This window comes from Lepisosteus platostomus, chromosome 17 (genome assembly GCF_059453375.1).
Source record: "Lepisosteus platostomus isolate fLepPlt1 chromosome 17, fLepPlt1.hap1, whole genome shotgun sequence".
Taxonomy (NCBI): domain Eukaryota; kingdom Metazoa; phylum Chordata; class Actinopteri; order Semionotiformes; family Lepisosteidae; genus Lepisosteus; species Lepisosteus platostomus.
The window spans coordinates 8,712,778-8,736,902 of NC_142627.1; the positions used below are offsets into that span (position 1 = coordinate 8,712,778).

At 39.5% G+C, this 24,125-nt stretch overlaps 1 protein-coding gene across 6 annotated transcripts in view; it reads left to right on the top strand.

The window, feature by feature from the left end:
* LOC148646067 (sodium/calcium exchanger 1-like) overlaps nt 1-23,069 on the top strand; it is a 175,385-nt gene extending 152,316 nt beyond the window's left edge. For all 6 annotated transcript variants that reach the window (XM_088609987.1, XM_088609983.1, XM_088609988.1 and 3 more), the window contains 2 exons: nt 14,001-14,276; nt 18,802-23,069. In XM_088609987.1, coding sequence (XP_088466113.1) covers nt 14,001-14,276; nt 18,802-19,178 — 653 coding nt within the window. In that variant the 3' untranslated portion in view covers nt 19,179-23,069. The remainder of the gene's footprint in view (nt 1-14,000; nt 14,277-18,801) is intronic.
* Nucleotides 23,070-24,125: the final 1,056 nt, after the last annotated feature.

The following is a 24,125-nucleotide window of genomic DNA, read 5'->3' on the forward strand; positions in this document are numbered from 1 at the left end:
ATTTGCTAACTACAAAAATTGGGAGTTAGTAAATGTGCATTGTTGCTCTAGACCTACAGCATGTCTGTTCCAAACCTTTTAACTTCAGGTATGTAACAGTATGTAATAGCGTTGGACTCCAAGTCATTTTATCCCCCTCCAGTGGCCACAACCTGTATTACTTCAGGTTAAATCCTCCCAAATGCTTTGTTCTCCACAGTTATGTCTCTGGATGGTTGTGTATGACAACTTTTAGCGTATTAGAATATGAACAGGACTACTCTGTAAAATAATAATTGAATCCTAACCTTTTTTTAGAAAAAGCTTCAAGTGTGCTTGTCTTAAAGTTGCCATAGAACGTAGTGTTTGAACTGAACACGAAGGACACAGAATTCAGACACACGATGTGGTCTGTGCTGCTTAGAGGTGGTAGTCTGGCTTCTGTTAAAAGTGCTGTTTATTTTCATGCCCTGGTTTCATGGCAGAGGTGATTTTGTGTATGTACTTCCATTTGCCATGGTGTTCAGTTAAACGAAGGTTTTTCAATCCTTTGCCTGCTGGTTTTTGTTGGACAAAATTAAATAATCCAATCCTTGATAGACCTTAATGCCACCCGTTCATGTTGTCCGGCAGCCCTAGTTGCCTGTCGTGGAGTTATCAATAAGTAACAATCTCTTGATTTCATTACAGCATGTAAAAATATTTAAAAAACCCAATTTCCGGTCAGTTAGTCTGAATATCTGACATTTCCAGCAGTTTAGTCTGTATGCTCTAATGACCGAGGAAGCACTGAAGCAAAGCAGACACCAAAGGAGAGTGACTTCTACTGCTTTCCCTCATAAAATAGTTACTGCGGTAAAAACACAGTAGCATGCAACATAAAAATTGTAGTTTGATTGTTCATGCAGGACAAAATCTGTGAAACCATAATGAGTAGTTTGTACTTTGTTAGGAGATTGGAAAATCTGCAAATGAATGTACCCATGTACAGTACTTACTATATTCAACTTTCTCAAGATGTGGTTAAAAATGTGATATATCTCAAAAGCAGGAGAGACACAACTGCGGTCTTGTTCTTGAACAAAAAATAAATCACTATAATAGAATTTAAGGCTTATCTACAGAGGGAATATCCCTGCTTTGTTTATGACACGCAGTGCGGCGTTTTGAATTTGATTCAAATTTTCTCCACACTGCAGATGAGGCCCAGAGTGCTTTGGTTTCATTTCTGGTGATTAAAATCATCCATTTCCCATCATCAGGCCTTGTTAATGAAGGCGTCTCTGCATCATTTAGCCTTCTGTCCCCCACTCGGAAGCATGAATAAAATGCTGCAGTGCCGATTGCAGGGAGAAAAACAGCCCCCACACTTGAGCCTGAGAAAAGGGACACATCTCTCGTTACTGTTTTATTGTCAACGAGGGAAAAAAAAAAACCTTGCCTGGAATGAAGCAGTTACTCCAGTTGATAACTCCGCTGACACTTAAAATCATATTAAAACTGCAAGAGTGACTGTGTTCTACTGGAGGAGTAACCCATTCTCCTGGAAAACTGCAGAGAAGCAGCTTCTAATCTTTCCTTCCTGGGCTAGAGGCGAGGAAAGGGTTTTCGAAGAATCATCCCTCTTCCGATGAGGAAGCCTCAGAGAGCTTTGACTTCCCAGATCTCAAGACGCTCTTCTGAAAGTGTGAATCCGACAGGCCGGTTGTTCAGAGTGACCCACAAAAACTGCTTACTCATGTAGCCAGGTGTGAAATCTTGTGTTCTCCCCAGGGATCTTATTTATGAAGCATTTCATCAGCAGGCTAATTTTATTCCCCTTTTTAGCAAGAGGAAAAGCCAACTGCTGGTGCTACGAAACCAGAAATAAGCAAGTGAAAAACCTGCTGTGACTGAGATTAACATCCTCTTTGATATAATATGTGATTCCTGATAGCTACGTTTCCTTCTCCTGTAGGAAGGAAGCAGGTGTCATGTAGAGGCTGTGAAAGTTCGGTGATCGTGGTTTTGTCTCTTACTGTACATCGAGCGAGAGCGAGTTGTTTTCAGACTGTAGCAGAGTGTTAAGCCTTCTGCTGTTGAACTTATTCTCCTATTGGTTTTTTGGCACATCCAAAGAGCTAAGCTGTTTTACCGGAGACCTCTTAACTTCATGACTGGATGTGTGCTTACTTCAGATGCAAACGGAATATTAAGTCTTGAATAATTGGTCACATTCTTTTCAGACAGCAGCTCAGATAATGGAAGTAAAAATGTCTTTGTTTTCTAGCAGGCACCATACATACTTGGTTTTAAAAATAATTACCATGGAGAATGCACTCCAGTGATTTAATTAAAAGTCCTAAAGACATTGGAAGTCATTCTGAATAATTAAGAATTATGATGTGCAATATATAGTGGAGTTACTTAAAAGAAGCAAAACATCAAAGACATTTCGACATGCTCGTTCATTTAAGCCTGTTTTTCTTAATTAATCTTCTCAGAGTCAAGTACAAAAAGTCATTGATTTAAAGGACCAATAGCAATTGCTAATAAATTCCTTATTAGTTATATTGCGTGACATCAGTAAAGTGTTGTACTGTGAAAGCACTCACACACTGTTTTATTTTTTTGTTCTGTTCTGTAAAGAGACAAAATAAGCATGTGCTTCTCCAAACACAAGTAGTCTTTAAATGGTGCTGCAGACCTGGGTGAGTGAGAATGGCTTGGTTTCGATAGCACAACCTTTAGCAGGTCAAACCCATAAACAGTATTTTCTGCCACATCTTGGATTTGTAAATGAACAAAGACCAGATGGACCAACTAGCTGCTTATTCCCAGAAATTCCCAATAGTGCAATACACAGGCTTGTGTTGGCTGCAGGCTGCACAGAAACAAACAGAGGCTGATTCTTCTTACAAAGGGCCAAAAAAAGTTCCTCTTAGGTGTGAGGGTGTAAAGAAGTGTCTTTAGCCAAAATACGTGTTTTTTCTTTCTTTCTGCCCCTCAGCTTGGAATTACCCTCTGCTTGTTCAGACAGCAGTATAGTTCTGAATTGTCCTTGTATGTAAAGAAAACCTCAAAGATACTCCGCTGTAGAGTGAACTAAAGTTTAAAAAAAACGCTAATGTTATGGGTGTGCTGGGAGTCACATGACAGTCTTATTGAGATCCTCATTGGCCGTTAGACCGGTCTTCGTTTTGCCATACTGAGGCAGCACGTTCGCCAGCTGCTCTGCTTCGACCTGTTTTGACTCAGCAGCTCAGTAACACCGACTGATTAGGTTGTCTGTTGAGAGAGAAAAGAGGATCTGGTAGGATGATGCCTTTAGAGGTGAGGTATCAGTTCAGTCATTAATCGTCCTTGCTCAGGAGCGAACTGTGATGGCAGGAGGGATAGGAATTGAGCAATTGGACAAGCTGAGCTTTCCTGTTATTTGTTTTTAAAGTTATTGCAGTGACTTAAGTAAAAATCCTTTGGTACTCCTGGAGGCGTTATGTAGCAGGATAAACTGAAGCAGGAGGTCAATGTGACCACGCTGCTGGAGCTTAAACTACCCACCTGTTTTTCTTTGCCTCAGGTCATGTAGCCTAAGGGATACTCTAACACTCAAATGAAACGCCAGCACAGTGGGACTAAATAGTAAAATTTGAAAGCAGTGCTCCACCCACTTATTACCTTACAGCCACTGTGACCTTCTGCTCAGAATGTTGCACCATTCCAACACATCGGTGATCAGCAACATCGTTTGTCTTTCTCTTTGGTCTGCATGGTTCTTTCCTGGTCTTTCATTATCTAGTCTCAGGATTCCAAGGCACTCACAGCATCCTTTGGGTGCTTTTAACGTTGTTTAAAAGGATTTGGTTGCTTAGCTGAGACTAATATCTATACAATTCTGAGCCTGAGGTTCAGTTTGATCTTTGCCAGAAGCTAACAAGGGCGAGTGCTATAATAATTGTAATACCGTTGTAATACCTGTAATACTGGTGTACTATCCAGTGTAAAATCTGTAATAGTGGAGTAATAAGTGGTATAATACCTGTAATATCTAGAGTAAAGAGCTCTTGTCTTTCAACTTAATATTCCTTTGAAAGCATTTTTTGAAATTATTATTCTGGAGCTGTATCCTATAAAAACATGGATGAGTTAAACGTGTTGCTGGCTAACCTAATGCCTCCAGGGAATTGGCTTCAGTGAGATTTATGTTGGGTTTTTACTGCCTTCGGCTCAGGCAGGATATGCGGTACGGATGGCTGTAAATTTCCAACATCTAATTATCTTAGCTTTGCAAAGGCTGACATTACCTTAAGAGAAGCTGTGTGGATGTGTAACACATTTTATGCTTCCAAATGATACTTTGTTCTACTTCTATGTATTTGTTTTATTAAATTGAGCTTCAGTATGTGCAGTGACTGGCTGGGGTGTGTCTGCATTGTGAGTTTCTTTTCTTTCTAACTTCCCATAGAAATTATTTCTTGTCATTTTGACAAATAGGCCCTATAAGGAGTCAGCCTTTTTTTCAGTCTGCGTTGTTCCTCGGTAAAATAATGAGAACATTTCAAGGGTCACAGATTCCTTGTGCTTGTCGGCACCTTTTTGCTCTTTTCGTTTGTGGTAGAGGTGTGTGTCAGTGGGGAGGAAGAGTTGCCTTAATGTCAGTGTGAATTCCTGCAGGAGGTAAATAAAAGTGTGATTCTGGTCCATTCTCCCCATGCTGAGAATTTATTGAAATTGTATTTTTTTAATGTACAGTGCTTTATGGAGGCTTTTTTGAAAGGAGCTTTATAAAATAAAGTTGTACTGGTTGGTGGTACATGTGCTAAGCAAACGTGAGAATTAATGGATTTCTTTGTCCTGCCGGGTTTTTCTGAGTCATGTCCTCATTCATGCAGCACAAAGCGATGGGCAGCTATGTGGGCCCTTGTAGATGTACCCAAAACAAATGAAATGAAAACTCTGGTGCTCTTTACCGCCTTGCCCCATTATTATAGCAACAAGTCAATCTCTTGATTCAAAAGAAGAAAAAATAAATTAATTAATCTAAAATTAATTGTGTAACGTACAGTCTGGCAGTTAAAATCTTCGTTTCAGAGTGGCTAAGCCAGAAAAGTGGTGGTCCTTGTTATGTGCTTTAAGGGATTCAGTCCTGCCATTCAGAGCCTCGTCTGTGTCATTAACAATGTCATTATGCATTTTTTCTAATATCCCCCCTCACCCACATTCATTTGAGATTTAAGGTGATCTAGTGCATTTGTGCTTGTGACTGAAAACTCGACCCCAAGGTTCTGCATTTTCGCCTGTCTGTGTCTTTATCTGTTACCCCAGTGTGGACTCAAAGAGAACAGGAGGCCCAGTGGTTCAGAAATACATGGTCTTCCTCCCTCCTGCATTGCCATGTGGGTCGTGTTGGTAAGACCAGTGGATTGGTGACTGGCACTTCCAAACTGTGCAAGTAGAAAATACTATGCAATTCAATTTAATAAATAAAATTAAAATATAATCACAGGTCATAATTTCTCTCTGTAGGTGGCTGTTCAAAACAATATCTAAGGTGTGACCTGCAGAGGTTAAGGAGAAATTGAGCCTGGGAGTGTAACAGCTCAAGCCTTTTACACAGGCTGCTGTGGTTTTACACACTAGTCCTGCTGTACAGTCAGTTACCCATAGCCAGGCAGCTTAAGAAGCTCTCCTCTCAGGTCAAGCAATAAACAAGTAACAGGGCGGTGGTAGAAATGGTCAATAAACCTTGGGTAAACACAAGGTGATTATCTGTGGTAATTAGAAGTAGTAGTATAACAAAACAAAGTCTCAGCTTCTTCTCTTTTTTTTTGCATGAGGGTCTGTGTCAGGCCATGCATGGTTCCTAAAGCTGAGATCTGAATCTCTTTTGCTTTTAATATGGTAGGGTAATAAACATTACTCAGGGGAATGATGTTTTGCTGTAGTAACACAGATAACTTGATGACTTTCCACTTTAATGTGTGTTCATGCTGTGTCTCCTGGTGGTTTTCTCATATTCTCAAGACAGAAGGGAATTAGGTTAAACCTCCCTCCCATTCTGTTCATGTGCTGATGGTTCGTTTCTGTACAGCTCATTCTCCCAAAATGGTTATGGTAGATCCCCTGCCCCTAGAATAATCTTGTTTGTTCTATTTTAGGACTCAGAAGGGAATGAGGCTGTAATATTCAGGCACTGTAATATTCTAATCTGATTCATTTAGAACTTATACAGTATTAGAAAATATTGACAGAGGAAGAGACTTTCACTTCTGGTCGATGTGAATTTGTGACATGAATATTAATTATAACCAACCTTATTACAATCCCTATCACCTACAGTATAATAGTGCTAATAGTACTAACAATCAATGGTTTATGCTTTTTCTGTGACAATAGTAAAGGCACTCTGGTAACTTTATGAAACAAGTGGTAACTGTTCTGCATTTTAAAATAAAAGCAAATGTATTTTTAATAAATGACACCAATCTTTCTTGTGCATTTTCCATAGCAAGTTTAAGTGGCACTTTGTTACTGTGTGCGGAGTAATGCCGGTTAATTTGTCTTAGCCATCGAGAGTTGCAAGTCTAAAAAAGAGGTGTTAGTGGGGCCAGCATGGGGCGCTCACCCTGCAGTCAATGTGGGTCCTAATGCCCCAGTATAGTGACGGGGACACTAAACTGTAAACAGGCGCCGTCCTTCGGATGAGACGTAAAACCGAGGTCCTGACTCTCTGTGGTCATTAAAAATCCCGGGCGTTTCTCGAAAAGAGTAGGGGTGTAACCCCGGTGTCCTGGCCAAATTTTCCATTGGCCCTTACCAATCATGGCCTCCTAATAATCCCCATCAATGAACTGGCTTCATCACTCTGCTCTCCTCCCCACTAATAGCTGGTGTGTGGGGAACGTTCTGGTGCACTATGGCTGCCGTCGCATCATCCAGGTGGGGCTGCACACTGGTGGTGGTGGAGGGGATCCCCATTACCTGTAAAGCGCTTTGAGTGGAGTGTCCAGAAAAGCGCTATATAAGTGTAAGCAATTATTATTATTATTATTATTATTATTATTATTATTATTATTATTATTATTACTATTAAAACGACAAAAGAGCCGGTTTGTCCTTGCGTCGCGCCAGTGACTCTTAAGAGTCTTTCTCTGAAGCTCAGCGGACGGATCCAGGCGCTGATGGCTCACGCTAGCTCAGAGCAGTCGCAGAGCACATCATGTAAACTCAAGCAGCCATTCTTCAGTGCTGAATGGAAAGTAGTTAAGGGCCTGTGTGACAAATTTACAACCTACATTCACAGCTTTCGGTTTCTGTGAGCCGCCCTGGTTAAGAGCATCTGCAAAACAAATAAATTACATTAATAAAGCCGAGCAATTGCATACAGGTTTGTCAGAAATTACAGGGAGCACTTATGCAGATGGGTTGATATTTTTCTTATTGGCTTTTAAGTTACCAGAAAGAAACCTTGCTTGCAAGACTCAGAACATGACTCAAGCTGCCTGTTGAATTCCCACGCTGTTCTCCTTCTGCATGCTGACTTCAGTTGTCTCAGTGCTGTTTCATGCCTTTACAGAATGTGGAAGGAATGCTTACTGGGATATCCAAATACACTAGCACCAAATCGTCCACGAATCATCCCTGCCTCTATCACAAGTCTCATGAAAATGTATTCTTGCGCTAGCTATTTTCAGCCTGCACATTAGATTTGTTAATTAATTTTACAGAGACACCAATTAGCAGGAACATCACTCTCTGCCGGGACTTGATCTGATAAGCGATTCTTTTTGTCTGATGAGGAAATTCATATTACACAAGTCATCTGGGAACAAAGTGGGGGAAGGCAATAGAAAAAGGAAGCTAAAAAATAAAGCAATAAATAAGAAGGAACTCCCTTACTTTTCCTACCTATGGTGATAACTTGTATCAGTGTTCCTGGTCTAATCAGTGTGGCACACTCCACCTTGATGCTTCCAATACTCTTCTAGACCACCTCGTTAACAATGCTCATTTTCTTCTAGACCACCTGATTTACAATCCTACTTCCTTTCTACACCACTTGATTTACCTCATTCTCTTCTAGACCAACGTGTTTGTGGGTGAAAAAGAAGCAGACACTTTAGATACTAGATTTATAAGGCAATCTTCAGAGTGAACGTTTTCAGAAAGTACTCATTTATTAAGGACGGCATGATTAATCCCCCCAGGAATTAAGTCCAGCCAGCCTGTTTGTTTAATACATAACCCACAGTGAGCAATGTGATACCTTCAGCGCGGACACAATAGATGGGGGATTTAAGGCCCGTTCGCATGCTTTCTCCTGCTGTGACCTAAAATTGGAGAATCCCAGGTTGCCCACTGTTTAGAGCAGTTCTACGTTTCAGTGAAAGAGCTGCCTTAAGAAAAAAAAACTCAAATTGGCCCATTTGACTTTCCAGCCATCATGTTATTTATTCACTGGCTCAGTCCCTCGGAATGATCAGAATCCCTCTGCCTGCCAGAAAACTTGGCCTTCCTTTGAACAGGTCAGCTATCATGCAGAACACAGACTTTAGCTCACTAAGGCCCTGGAGTACTGCTCAATGAGGTTTGGGTTGTTGTATGCGTTTTTGGTCTCATCATGTCCCTTGATAGCAAGAAACATAATTGGTTGTTACCTGATTATTTTAAAACCTGTTTTAATCAAAGCCGTGTGGTGCAGTGGCTGGGGTCCTAGACACATAATGGAAAGGTTGTGAGTTCAAACCCCAAGCATGACACTGCTGTTGTGTCCTTGAGTAAGATATTTAGTTCCAATTTGTTGTCAGTTGGCTTACCAGGTTGAATAACGGTTTGAGACTGAGTGGAGTCCCTGTTAAATCATTCTAAATGCTTCCTGTAGAGTTACATATCCTTCCAATCAGGGGGAGATTCACAGTATGAATTCTTTTATACAGCTTTTTCTACTCTTCTCTCATCTCTCTCTGATAATTAACAAATAGGTATGAGGACATAGAACATATTAGCATTCCTATGACAAGTGCTTCAGTGCCAGAAGGGGATTTTCTGTATTTAAGAAAATCTACAATTACACAAGAGGAAAGAATGTTGTTTTTGGTAGCTTTTATATTCAAGACATCGCATGTTAATGCGTGTGTCAGAATAAATTGCCAAATCATAACAATTTATACTTAAATATGACAAAACATGAATAAATGTTTAAAACAAAAAATCTTTTCTACCTCTAAAGTGGAAACCACAGCCCGTTTCCAAAGGCATGCTTTTAACATTTTTTACATTGTTAAGTGCATTAAGCTTTACTTTTATTTACGGTGTCAGAAAAAATGTCTGCTAAGCCAATGTTAAATCTGTATGACGAGATCATTGAGTATGAACTCTTAAAGCCCATTCTGTTACAAGCCATCACCACCCTGAAATTGAATTTCCTTCTGTTTATTGCATATATAATTCATCGTGCAATACTAATCTACTGGCCTGTGCATGAATTTTCAACAGGGAAGCCGGTTCATTTTATTTTTGTTCAGTGTGAATTTTCTGTGTATTCTTTAAGCTGTGTTTCAGCCTTCAGCTTAATGTGGGGAGTCTAATCATACATTGTGCATTAAAACCAAAATTAGCAAAAACCACAAATATAAAGTCACCAAGTCCATGTGTCCATCATTTGGCATTTAAAATATTTTTCATTGAGACTATATACATTTTAGGCAATGGTAAAATCACATCAGATCATAAGAAAACAGGCCTTATGAAGAAGTACAGTATCTTCTTTCATGACTTAGGATCTTGCTTAAGGTGTCTGAAATGATGACTTCACAGCTTCTCATATGTTGGCTTGTAAACATCAAATCTCCTTTTCACCTCCACATGGTCCCTAGGAAACTATTTATAAACAAAACAGACTGAGTCAATCAGTCTAAGAAATTCACAATCCCTTACCATCACAATTCCAGAAAAACAACTTTTGAACAAATGATCTTTATGATGATGATGAATCCAAGTGACAGCCATGTGGAAACACAATAGTCCTTCAGATCAAGTCTGCAATTTTTTCATTAAAATTCTCAAAGTTCTGAAATGCTCTTCATCTGTTGGGGGGGAAAATGAAATATTACTCTTGTCACATTTTGGAAATAAATGGCCTTATACATTTTGCCTGTTGTGTTTCTGTGGTTACCGGCTTTAATAATAAAATTGCTCAGGGATCTCCTTTGTTGTGCAGTGCTGTGTGAGTTGTTTTGCACAGCCTTGTGACTAAAGCCTTTCTGTGTAGCTCTATTTTGACTCACATCGGCAATAGGTAGACTTTGCAGTACTTAATCACTGGATACATCCTGCCCAATCTTCTTAGAATGACTCTAAATGTGAACATTGTTTTTAGATATGGGTACTGGGTGACACCTAGTAGTGTCATTACCCTGCACAAAATACTAGCAGTCTTTATTAGTCTTCCTTCCCTGACCACACACACACAATGTACAGGTGAGCACGGTGCAATCTGACAATTTGACTAGCTTGTGTGTTCTAAAACAAAATTCAAAACCAGGATGAGTCAGAGAGAGTGAGCAGGTCTTCTCTTGAAACACTAAACATGAGGCCGCTGTCGGCCTTTAAACTTAATTAATCAAAGATTTTGTAACGAGCTCTTCTCTGGCTGCCAAGTGAATTTTGCTGGTCTTGGGATACCACTGGCCATTTAACAACGGGTGGGGGGGGTTTCCAGGCTAATTATCAGTATTTTATTGTGCTTCATTAAGTACAGCACTCTTTCGTGAATTCTGAAAGAGATGCTCCTGGCTGGTGGGGAAAAGGAACTTGAGATACGAAAACCTCCAAAAGAGGCTGATTACCAGAAACAGCTCTGTCAGCTACGGTTCTGTATTGGATTCTGTCTTGGAAATGATAAACAACCAGGCTGTGTCTCCACACCGCTTCCTCCTGGCTGGAGAAAGGGAGCAGTTACCCACTCAGCCAAGAACGTGCTTTTAGTTAAAACTGACCATAGGTCACCTGATCCACTTGAATTGGAGGCAGGCTGCCCCCCATATTTGTTCAATGGATCAGACATATGATGCAGTTTATCTTGGAGAAAATGATGGGTCCACCATTAAGTTTAGCAACTATTTGTGAACTATTTTGAGACTTTGAGCCTCCCTTGTACACCCCAGATCTTAATGGGGCAGCTTTGACTTCAAACTCTAGATGGACTGCAGTCTGCTTCATTATTACCTGCAGCTGTAGGCTGGATGTGACACATGCTCAAAAATGAGCTGAAAGGCCAATGTGCTAAAGAAAGGCACTACCAAATCAACCGAGACCTTTTCCTCCTTTCAGTAATTTATTCATTTTCATTGCTTTCATCTATAGTAATGTTATTACATAAGGGGCTGGATCAAGTCAATCTCACAAAGTCTAGCATAGCTTCAGATATGTTAGCAGATCTGTTCCACAGCCTTCCAAGAAGGAAAATTCTTACACCAGAGCTTGAGAATGTCCTAGGAACAGCTGGGAGAGTCCAGAATGAACCAGGTCCTGTAGTGGAAAGAATGAATGAAATTTACCCGCCCCTGCCTGGCAAGTCAAACATAATCAATAACTCCAACACCGACCCCCTTAATTAAAGGAGCCAAACGTCATCAAAACCTCCCATGTCACCATGGCTGTTGCAGATGTTTTGGAAAAACGCTGTACATTAAACTGAGCTTGAAACAAAACACACAGAGTAATGTACTGCATGAGATGCCTTTGTGAAAGGCATTGGGTCAAACAGGCCTAACAATAGATTGATTTCAGGAATCTTGCAGTTTGTGCTGGGTGTGAATACTTTTTCTGGTGTTCAGCCAGTGACTGAGAGGTATAGCTCCTGCCATTTTTGTCCAGTTGCTGCCGGTTGTTTCCTGATGGGATCCACAATCTGGAAAGAGGTTGTGGGTTTGCTTTCAACCATCAGAGCCACACAGAAAAAACAAACCAGCAGCACTCCTCTTTTCAGTCCCCTCTTCTTCAGTGCTACTGGATAATTATTTGTCAATTTTCCTTTGCTGTTATGCTGAGCATCTCAAAATATCATCTATACACGTTTTAAGCATAAATTCTTTAATAAGAACTGCAGTGACATACAATGTAAAAATATGAATGTATTCTTTGCATCACACCCTGGTCAGCAGTAACATGTTGTGACGCGACATCCAAACATTCCATTCATTTCAAAATACATCAGTGCAGTGAACAAATTAGAGCCTTATTAGCATAAAACTCCAGTGATAAATATACTCAAATTCATTTCTTTCTGAAAAGTACTGTATCTTTCACTTTTTTAATAATTTTGCTAATCCTTGATAAACAGCTTTAACAGTCTCCCACCACACAATTTTCTAAAAATAATAGTTGCTGTCTTCGAAATAAGTTCTGCTGTGCCTAAATGGAGCATTTCTGAAGCATCCTAGTTCAAAAAACTGTTTAGAGAAAAAAGAGGAGACTGCAATACAGGAGTGGACCTAATCTCCATGTTTTTTTGCTGTCAGGTTTTGTGGTTTCCTACAGGAATTGTGAATAATTTGTTTGATATTAAACCATAAAACAAAAAATGGGAATGACTGCTTTCGCATGGCAGTGGTGATTACTGTGGAAATTGGATTATTTGTCAACTTCTTGGCAGCCAGTATATGTAAAGCCTGTAAATTTATTCCTAGTGCATTATGGTACATTTTTTCACCTTCATTGCATGCATGAGATAGTTCAAATAATAGATGCCACTTTTATGCTGTAAGAGTCTTTTGCATAGCTGATATGTGTGAAGTTCTTCATTCTTAAGCTTTAATGTGCATTTTTGTTGCTTTCAATTGTAAACATGAGGTGTGATCTGCTGTTCTCACACAATTTATAACCTTGCGGGTAATAAATAATAGGTGTTGGTTTATAGACTTTCTTCTTCATTGATGCTGACATGTGTTACGTGTCGCTAGCCAGTAGATGGGGAAGCTGGATAAAGGTGTCCATGCAACTCTCTACAGATCTTTTTACACTTGTTGATATAGAATGCTGTGTAAATTGATTTTTGTTGTTTATTCAGCTACATCCCTGGCTTCTAAGCTTGAGCTGGTTTGGTATTTGTTGATTTTTCCTTTGAGTTGCACCAGGAAATGTAAGGTCTGTAGTTCAACCCATGTTATCAAGTGCTCCACTAGATGAGTTGTACAGTATATGTTAAATAGGTAACATTATTATAATACCAGATGTATTCAGTAATGTGTTTAGTGACATTCTCCATATACCCCTCTGCCACTGTGAAAAGTTATCTGCCCATCATTACTAAAATACAAATTTAATCAAACAGCGAATTTCAGAATACTTTCCCCCCAGCTTGCAGTAATTGTTTCTGGCATTCAGTTCTGGATCAAATCTTGACCATCACAATCTTAAAGTTCCCTATTGCCTTACTTTCATCAGGAGTCTTAGAGCAGAGCTCTGATACAACATACAACCCAGCACATCCAATTAACTTTATGCTGTTCCTTTTCCATTCCAATTAATTATAAGGTTACAGTGTCCAGTTTCCCAAAGAGGAAAGGAAAAGTACACCTGAATCAAGTAGAAATTAGGGTTTTTTAAATGCAAATGTTGCTCCTTGATTGCATGCAGGCAAAACCCACCAATGGCCTGATAAATTCACCTGAGGGCAAAATGAAAGTTGCAGCAGAACCCATTTTAAACTAAATTCTTCATTTCCTAGAATATTTCAGTTTTACACCCTCTTAATTGATTGCCAGGACACATTATCCCCTGCACCTGAAACTGAAGTCCTGAAAATAATATACAGTACATTGTATATGCAAATATATGTTAGTATATATACTATACTAAAAATATACTTTATTTTATACAGTATATAGTAGTTTATATGTTATATTTTATATAGTGTATGAAAATAGTAAAATATATGATATACAGTATGTTGTTTAATTTAGTAATAAAAAACATGTCAGCTATATTGTGCTTAACTGATGTCCACCCCTGTTCTGTCCTGTCCTGCGATGGGTGTGCAGGTGAGGATGACGATGACGACGAATGTGGCGAAGAGAAGCTGCCCTCCTGCTTCGATTACGTCATGCACTTCCTCACCGTGTTCTGGAAGGTGCTGTTCGCCTTCGTGCCACCGACGGAGTACTGGAACGGCTGGGCCTGCTTCATCGTGTCCATCTGCATGATCGGGCTCCTGACCGCCTTCATCGGCGACCTGGCATCCCACTTCGGCTGCACCATCGGCCTGAAGGACTCCGTGACGGCCGTCGTTTTTGTGGCGTTGGGCACATCCGTCCCAGGTACGGCGCTTTTCCTGCCTCCCCCGCTTCCAGGTGTGTCGAGCCAGGCTGCTTACAGCGAGCAGTGTGGGTCGTGAGCTGCTGAAACTTGGCAGGCGTTCTAACCTTTTACTTTGTGCATCGGGCTGTTTGATTTCGAGACTTCCTAAGAGTACTGGTAAGAAATTAGCAAAAACGAATACCTGTGAATGCTGGGTTTGTCCAAGAGGGGTCAACCTGAATATGTCTCAGTTTGTTCTTAAATAACAACAAGCTGCTGAATGAGGCATTTCAATTCCATGCAAGTGGCCCAGTTCCACATAACCTGAAATATAGGTTCTTGTTTTTCTGCTGCTACACAGTACTACCCTTCTACTTTGAGAGCACTAAAGCTCATTTCCAGATTTCATTCAGATCAGGTGTAATTTCATTTTCTGACCCCCCTTTTTCAGATTACAGTTTTATGATAATGATCCTTTCTGTGGCACAGAAGCGTGGCATTGATTTTTATAGTAAGATGACAGACAGTGCATTTGCTTGATGGATTATATCCCTTTTGCTCACACCTCATGGGCTAATAATTCCAAACATGTCAGTCCTGTCTCTCTGGTGCATCAGGCAGGCTCAGATTAGACTAATTTGTTGTTCTTTTGAGTCGGTAATGAAAGTGAACTAAGTTTCTTTTTACACTTTGTGTTATGTGTAAATATTCAGCTTTCTAATAATCTTTTTCATAATTCCTGTAGGAAGATACACAGTATAGAACTCTGTAAACCCCCATTTTTTGCAAGAGAAGGACACACAGCTGTCCATGACCCAGTTCTTATTTAACTCGTTCAGTTAAAAGGCTTGGATTTGTCAATTTACACTTAAATGACATTCAGACTTTTTTCGAAAGAACTGCAGCTGAATGCACATACAGTACAGTAATACATCATAATGATAAAGTTTCCATCTTCATACAGAGAATTGCTGTCATATTTTTCATACATCTCTCTTATATGTATATGAAATATACAGACAGTAGTTGAAGTGACAGTATAAAATGTGCTTGTGGTGTAGAACAGGAATGCTAAATATAGGACAAATTCAGCACTTTTGTTGGTTCCATTTAGCACTTGCAGAGTCTCATCAACAGTTAACAGTATGTGTGTAAAATAATCCTTAATGGATAAAAATCCTTTCATTTTATTTTTCTTTAAATAAGAAGCAAACATACTCAGCAATGCCAGTTTTTCAAAAGCCATTGCCTTGAAAAATCTATATTTACATCTCAGTGATAGATATAAAAAGTAAAGAGATGAATGTAGAAGTACAATTCCTTGAAATCCTTCAAAGAAATTTTCTCCCTTTTTAACCACTTTTAAATACAGACCTAGACTGTGTGTGATCACTTAACTGCCGGCTCTCCTGGGATTGAAAAATGATTTTCTTCTGCAGAGAATCATTTGTTGCATGAAGTGGAAGCAAGGGGGTCTCAACTGCATGTTCCTTACAACATATGGGCTAGTTCTTGAGCAGATCCGCAAGAAAAAATGGAAGAAAATTGCACCATGGAAGTGTGCGCACTTGGTAGATATTCCAGAAAAGCTCACAGCTGTAATTGAGTGAATACTAAGGCAATCAACTTATTTTGGCGTTATATTTTTCTTCACACATTTTGCTGGCATTTAATTTATTTCACTGATGAAAGTGTTCTGTTGGAGCATTCAAGTTTGGATTAAAAATATTGACTTTCAAAAAATGTTTCGACATCATTTGTACTTGAGGTAAATGAGACATCGTTGGAAGGGGGTTAGTGCTTGTTGCAAAGTGCAGCACATTTCGTTCTGCGGTTTCTTTCTTCGCTTCTCTTCATTGAGCCCCTGTGTCAAACAAATTAGGCCTCCGTTCTCAAAGCTTTCAAAGCTCCGAGTCTCTGGGGCTTTTCAGACCTGGGCACTGGAAATGGTCAGATGTTTAAAAGGTACAGCCAGCATAATTAACAGTGTGAACAGCGTTCTTCCTGTGTGAAGAAGTGATTCTCCAAGCACACAAAGAAGCTTTTTATTCCTAAATCAAGAAGATTTTGCTGGTGTGACTTACAGTAGGATGTTCCTCCTGCATTAATGAATGTCGCTCAGATGATGATTGGATAATTGTTACTTTTTCTTTTCTGTTACACTAAATTTGTACTGGTGTTATATTGGATAAATGGAATGCATAAAGCTGTAGCAGCTTTGTTAATGAAAGTGGGACGTTTCAACACTGCTTGAAAGGCATAGCAGTACGGTATTGCTTTTGTTAGACAGCCCTCGTTCAAGAGCTGGGCCTGGTCATTACTGGGAACCAGGTTGCTGTTGTAAGTGATATTGGTGGACCAGTAGATGGCATTCTTTATCTGGACCAGAATTTCCAAACTTGAAGGGGCCCAGGCACACTTTGCTGTAGGAGATATTGTTGTTGGTATGATACTTCATTTTAGATTAAGGTTTTGTAATTTAACAATCATCTGTTGTCTGGCATCTTGGATAAATTCTCTTCTTGGCTTGTGCAATCTAACCCACAGTCCCGTCCCCCCCCCTCCCCTTAATTAAATTAACAAAGACCATTCCTACACCTCCACCTGACCTGCTATGTAAGTGAAACTACTGGATGATAATTACTGCACTTCAGTGCTAGATGAATTCAGTCTGAAAGTAAAAACAAGTAATTATAAATATAAGGTAATCTGCACAAACATGAGAAGAAAAGGCAGAACAAATATAAGTGCTATAGTATAAGTTATTTCCCTTTTATATCACTGTGAAACAAACATTTATCATCTGAGGTAATTGAACAGAAATGGATTAAGTAATTCTCATATAAATGTATTAATATAGATACCAGTTAGAGCAAAATACACAGTTCTTCAGGAAACTCCTCCTGTGCTGAGGTTACTATATTAATCTACTTTATCCTAAGTGCTTTATGACACAAAATCAAGATTAAAAAGTGCTTGAACTGGGTTTCCCACTTTGGCTTCAAAGTGGTTTTCTTTGAAGTGGTTTGAAACTATCTGGCACATGTCTGATTGGTTGAAGGTGTTCTGGGAGAAGTGATTTTGTGAAGAGGCAGATACAGCATTTTTAAGCACACAGGCTGATAGTGTCTAATTAAAACACTGGAATTCCTGAATATTAGTCTTACTTTAAATCTTTATTCCAGTTCAAGACATTTTCTGTTCTCACAGCTGCTAATTTTTATGTTGGTTGGCAACCAGTTTGATCCTGTCCTACTCCAAATTCATTTTTGTATCCCGCTGACTGATTGGTCAAAGATGTGTAGGTGTGAATTCTGTGAGAGTTGTTTGGGGAATTAAAATATTCTTTTTTTTTGGTCATTTCAAATAACCAGATTATTTTGTTTGTAAAACTTCCTTATCAAACAATTTAGAGCCTGCTAACAAAAAACATCAACAACTTACAACTGTATCTCAAGCAATGAGAGGTTCCTAGGTTTGTTTTAATGAAGCATGGTTATTTTGTTAGCTTGCTGCAAAGGCCACAGGCTTTATGAATAGAGAGACGTCATCGCCCAAGAGAGTCACTGGAGACATGAATGAGCAGCTTTTTAAGGAGCAGAACTACACTGCTATCAAAGAACTGCAAATGGTACTGTAGGGTGCTTAGTGCTGGCACAGGCTAGCACTGTCAGTCTGAGCCTTAACGGTGCTGCCCTATAGCTTTATAAGAAGGAACTGGAGAAGAAGGATGCAGTGACTCTTATCCAAAATGAAGGATTTAAGCTCTTATAGACACTCCAGGGCTTTGGGGACATCACATTGACCTTCTGAATATGAGGCTGGTGCTGCTCATACTGTACGGGGGACACAGATGATTTAACTTAGAACCTATAGAAGACCACTGAACCACAGTTTAACCAATATTGTTCTAAAATAAGACAAGTTTGTTTTCGTGTACTGTATGCGTTTTTCACCATCGTGTGCCGTTTTCCATCATGATAAATGCATTGGTTCTACCCAAGTATATTTACTGTCATTTGGTTGCATTTTTTGATCGGCTTTAGAATAATTTTAATGATTCTAAATTAACCTATTCTATTTTTTAATTATTTTTAATAACTGTGCACAACTGAAGTTCAGAAGGAAGACAAGACCCCTCTTTTCTGTCGATACCTGTCATCACATCACTATAAATAGTTATTTGCTCCTGCTCAGCGCTTACTGGAGTGGCATCTGATTCATATGGTCTGGTGTCACTTCTTCAGCCCAGTGGCTTCAAATCAGGGCTTCAAGTTCCACTGAGTTAACAAAGGGGTTTGTCTGAACTTTGTCCGAGTTCCTTTCTAGGTAAATATCAGACTCACAATGAGGTACTTGAACAGGTTCTAAAAGTGGCAGTTCTGAAGATCCGGTTCAACATGGAAGTGAAAATGTCCAATGAAAAATGATCTTGTGATGATTTCGTCAAAGCACGTGTGATTTAGAAGGGGACAGAAGGGCACAGTGGTCGGGTTCTCCTTTTTCTTTCACCACGCCATTTTTGTTTCTCCCTTTGCCCCCTAGACACGTTCGCCAGCAAGGTGGCCGCCATCCAAGACCAGTACGCCGACGCCTCCATCGGGAACGTGACGGGCAGCAACGCGGTCAACGTGTTCCTGGGCATCGGCGTGGCCTGGTCCATCGCGGCCGTCTACCACCAGGCCCAGGGCAGGGCGTTCAGGGTCGACCCCGGCACGCTGGCCTTCTCCGTCACCCTCTTCACCATCTTCGCCTTCATTTGCGTCGGGGTGCTGCTGTACCGGAGGAGACCGGAGATTGGGGGGGAACTGGGGGGACCCCGGACTCCGAAGATCCTGACCACCATGTTGTTCGTCAGCCTGTGGCTGTTGTACATTCTCTTCTCGTCTTTGGAGGCTTACTGCCACGTGAAAGGCTTCTAAGGAGGATCTTGAACAGCGGCCGCAGCAAAATGTTTTGTTTTTTTTCCCCTTCTGTTTCTTTTTTTCTCTTTTGTCTTTGTTCATTCACCCGATTTCACCTGCTGAGGGGGGACGCAACTTTTTTTTTTCTTAACATCAGTGGAGCGTTCTCTGGACTGGACTGGGGCTGGGGCTGGGGGGGGGGGTTGCCTCCTGGGCAGAGGATCAAACGAGAAACGTAGCGCTGGAGAGAGACGGCTGCGCTGCCAAGAACGGAGATGGTTCTTGTCCCTTCCTCTGGTTCCAGGGGAAACGCGCAGCCCGCTGCCCAAGTCCAGTCAGAATGAAGAAAAGGCCTCGACAGTTGTTTGATTCCCTGCCCAGAGTGTGACGTACAAAAGAATGAATGGCAGGCAGCCGTTATTTAAATTCAGAGTTGCTAAGTTAAGCACTACCTTTCTATGGGCTTTGGCACTTTAGGGTTCCTGCAGAGATGAATGTTGGTGCTTAATGTATTAACTGGGAGGGAAATAATTTAGGACTAAAGTTGCTGCTAATAACCCTAAGACGTAATGTTTGCTATTAATTCTTTGGATGTAACTGTCCCAAACACACAGACTAAACTATTATACACACATACTGTATGTGTTTATTTAAATACAAACTGTACATGTATTTAGGACATTAACAGGAACATGAATTTTTACAATTTCGGTATACAAGTGAAATATCCCCCTTTATTTCTTGGGAAAGCAAGGCCAAATTAGATATCATGTAAAAAGGCGGGAACACACATACCACAGTCCAAAGAAATAGTCACAGGCAAAAAATGTAATAATCGCTAAATACAACCAAATGTGTCCAGAACTGTGCAAACAATGCATAGAATGCTTTAAATATGTTCTGGAAAACTACAACCCATCCCCCCCAGAGTGTCACAGTCACTAGTGATGTTTGGGAGAACTGTGAGGACTGTGTTTCAGTGTTTGCCTCTGTCCTCTTCACTCCAGGCAAAAACACATCCTACTTCTCAGCTCCCACTGTGCAGTCAAGGACTTTCTGAGCTGTAAATCAATTCAAAAGAGATGGGGACCTAAGCTGTGAACACTCCGGTGGTAGAGGGGTGTTTGATGCTTAGTTTTAATTGAAAGCCACAGACAAATGGCAAAACTGTGATTAAAAAGTTTGTTTTTTTCCCCGCAATCCATAGAGTGGCATGTGACAATAAACACACTGCATGGCCAATAAAGGAGGTCCTCATTGCCTGCTGTACGTGGTAGGACTTAATTGTGGGGCTAAATAATTGAATAGTGGTTTGCCAGAGCACTAACTTGGAAGGTCACATCATATTGGCATAGAAATTGAACTCTTTTTAGACACTAACTATATACAGTTCGTGGTGTTATGTACAATTACACTTCTCATTGGAAGAGATTTCCAGAATTTGTCATCTGACCAGTACACGATATGTATAAAATATGTCCTGGAGTTTCTTCAAGGCCTACTTTTTTACACTTTTCCTATTACTCTGTGATCTCCTTTTGAGTGACAAAACTTTAGTCAAGAAGTGGCAGGACCTACACTGTAGATTCTGAACAGGACATTTCCATGCGTTTGTGACCTTTTGCCAAAGAGATGCTCTGCACTCACTCACACGCGCACTCATTCGAAAAGATAAAAGTCTAGGTGCCCAACCTGAATTACATTTTTTGAAGTATATTTTATTTTAAATGATGCCAAATGACTTTTTTTTCTTTACATGAAACAGTTTCAGATTAATCTACTGGTAAAAAATAAATAACCCACGTAAGTGTCTTTTAATTATATACTGTACTGTACAGTATATGCTCAAAACTATTGAAAATGAATTGGAGGTCATTCCCTCTCAGTTATGAATTCAGACTTTTTAAAAGAATGTCTTTAAGCAGCTTTTTTAGGATTTTTAGGGTGATTAATGGTGTCTGAGGGTTTGTAGTAGTAGCTTCAGTCTGAAAGACTTTTACAGCAGGATTTCTGGTTTTGCCATTTTGATTTCATTTTTATTTGTTTTTCTGCGTTCAAGTTTTTCCTGACCAGGGCAAATCTATGCCCTGGCCTGGCCAGACGTACTTTCTCTGGAGTGCACATTCAAGCCAGATTTTTTGGCATAAACGAAGGAAAACATTGCACTAGTAACTGCTTATAGAAATTCCACCGGTGACGTCTCCAGCAAATTGAAGGAAGACCGAGAAGGTGTAATGTTTCCCACATATTTTGACTGTTAGCTTTTCGACCATAGCAGACAAAAAGGACTCGACCTCCGCCTTTGTATCCGTTTAATCGACAAAAGACCAACATGAAGTACAGCCATACATTCTGTGTCCTGTGCAGTGAAGGTATTTAAAGGACTTTTTCTGCTCAGTCTCATTTTAAAATGGTGTTGTGTGCCTGTGTGGCATCTGTGCAGCTCCTCTGTGTATTACCCACGTTCCTCATCTGCCATGCCCATATTTGGGAATGTTAATGTGGTACTTGTTAACACTGTGCATGGAAAAAAACATGTCTGTATATAGTAAGCAGTATCCCATTCATTAATGTCCAGGGAGGGTCGGATGATACTGTAAAGAGTTGGGTTTTGTGTTTATATTGCACCTGTTTGTTTATTTTTATTATTTTGAAGAGGTAGTCTCTCTTTGGTAACTTGCACATTGAATTTTTGAAAAGGCAATATCTGCTGCTCTTGTATATTGGGGGCAGATTCAGTGAGTGTATTTAAGGGGTGGGAGGGGTTGCATGGATAACTTTGTACAAGAAAAATTGCCTGCTTGAGGAATTAACTGTAATATTTCATGGGTTAAAAATGATCTGAGTACAACAAAGGATATTTTATCATTGAACAATTCTTCTGTATATAGTGTACAGTGCTGCCAGAGTGTGGTTTTAAGCCTCGATATTACAAATACAGAATCACCATATTTATTTTGAGATCTGCCAGAAATGCAAGACCACAAATATTGCCTTTTAGACAACCGGGTTGCTCAAAGCTTGTTTAGCTTTCTTTTCCTTTGTGCTGAGCAGTGTACATCTTCAATATTTAAATGTCAATTTTTGTGCATTTGTTGTTGGGTTTTTTTTTTGTTTGTTTAAGAATTGTTTCAAGTGTACACTCTCTGGAGATATCAGGGCAACGGAAAAATTGGAGATGCCCGTCAATACAGATCGATTAATTTCGCAATGTGTTTTACAGGACCCCTTCCATTAATCTTTAATACACACACGCACACCCCACTGTATTAGAGTAGAACGATTATAAAATCAAAGGGGGTTAGAAATAAAAGTAAATTATTACACATGTGGAATAAAATAGAGATCTAAATGAAGCTTTTTTTTTGCTTCATTTATGTCTGTCATTTAAAACTAGAATTTTTCAGATTTCTTACATTTTCTTGTGTATTTACATTTTCTTCTTCTTTTATTCAGCCTTATGTGGGCTATAATACGCATAAATAATATATATTCTGCTGTCAATCAGGTGAAAAGGTAGCTGTATAGCGTGCCATCTTCTCTGGTAGATTTGCTCCTCTTTTGGAGAAGTTCTATTTGAAAGATCTAGGTTCATGTGAAGACATATCCTTGGTTTTTTTTATCAGCACTATTTACAGCTGCTCAGATGTATTGATTTTTTTAAGTTGTTCAGGGCTACAATGTGTGTGTTTTTTTTATCCTTTCAGGGTTTGATTGGGGATGTTTTTCTTTTCCTTTTATTTTTTAAATATGAATATCTTGAGTTCTTTTATTTTGTTCTGTCTTTGAAGACTATTTTTACTTTGTGTTGCACACAGAAAATAGGAAGAAAGTACACTAACTGTGATTGCTATACATGGTACACTTCTTGACACAGAAAATAAAGTTTGGGATACCCTGTTTCAAAGACCAATGAGTAGAATATTAATATTTACACCAATGTGATAAGGGCTGAGGCTACCTGTGTTTTTAATACTTATTTGTTTCTGACTAAGGAGCTTTGCTTTCATTCAACAAAAAGTGTAAATTTTCCACATCACTAAATAGACAGGTCCCTTGTAGTAAGAAATAATTTCCATTGGCCTACAATATGTATTTTGATTTTGAAATACCATTTTAAATAGTGAGGAAAATGAGTTTTTATTCCTTGTTCTAACAAGGTAATAATCAGATGAATCTCCTGTTTCGAAACCACCTTCAAATGGGGACAGACTGGAAATAAATCAACATTTAGAAACCCCCTAACAGCACACCTTCAGGGCTCAGCTTTTCTGTTCCACATCTTTTTTGTTTCACCTAAATCATATATACATTTTGGAAAATTTAAAGGTAGGGAATATCTTCCTCAGAGGGTTTTCCTAGCTAAGCCTGTTTATTTATTTCTAAAACAAGATTATTAAATAATTATTCACTGAACTGATAAGTCCCAGTTCAGATGTCACAAAAGGTTTTTTCTTAATGTGAATCTATTAATCCACATCAGGGAAGGTTAAGTAAGTTAACACATGACACAGGGTATCAGTACCCATGCTAGCAACTGCATTGTTTTGTTTGGGGCATTTCTTTGTTTAAACTTTTCTCAAAGTTTAAATCATGCTGGTGACTTTAAGGTGATACTGCATGTACACTTCTCCTTTTATATGCAAAGGAGAGCTTCATTAACCACTATCTCAGGAGTCTTCATTATTGTTTATACTAAAATGGACATAAACGTTTTCAGAAAAGGTCCTGTCTCTGTACAGCACCACAGAGGTTCTTTCACATTTAAATTCACAGCAAAAGTGAATTGTAAAAACAAGACCTACTGTACCCTTTAATTTTCTGAAGAAAGTCATATCTCTCTTCATCTGAGTAGGAGCTACAAAGCTGAGAAACACAAAAGCTTTTTGTTGTTGTTGAAACTCGGAAGCTTCATTCTTGACTGCAGTGAGTGCCAAATATTTATTGAAGTTCCGCACAGACAAT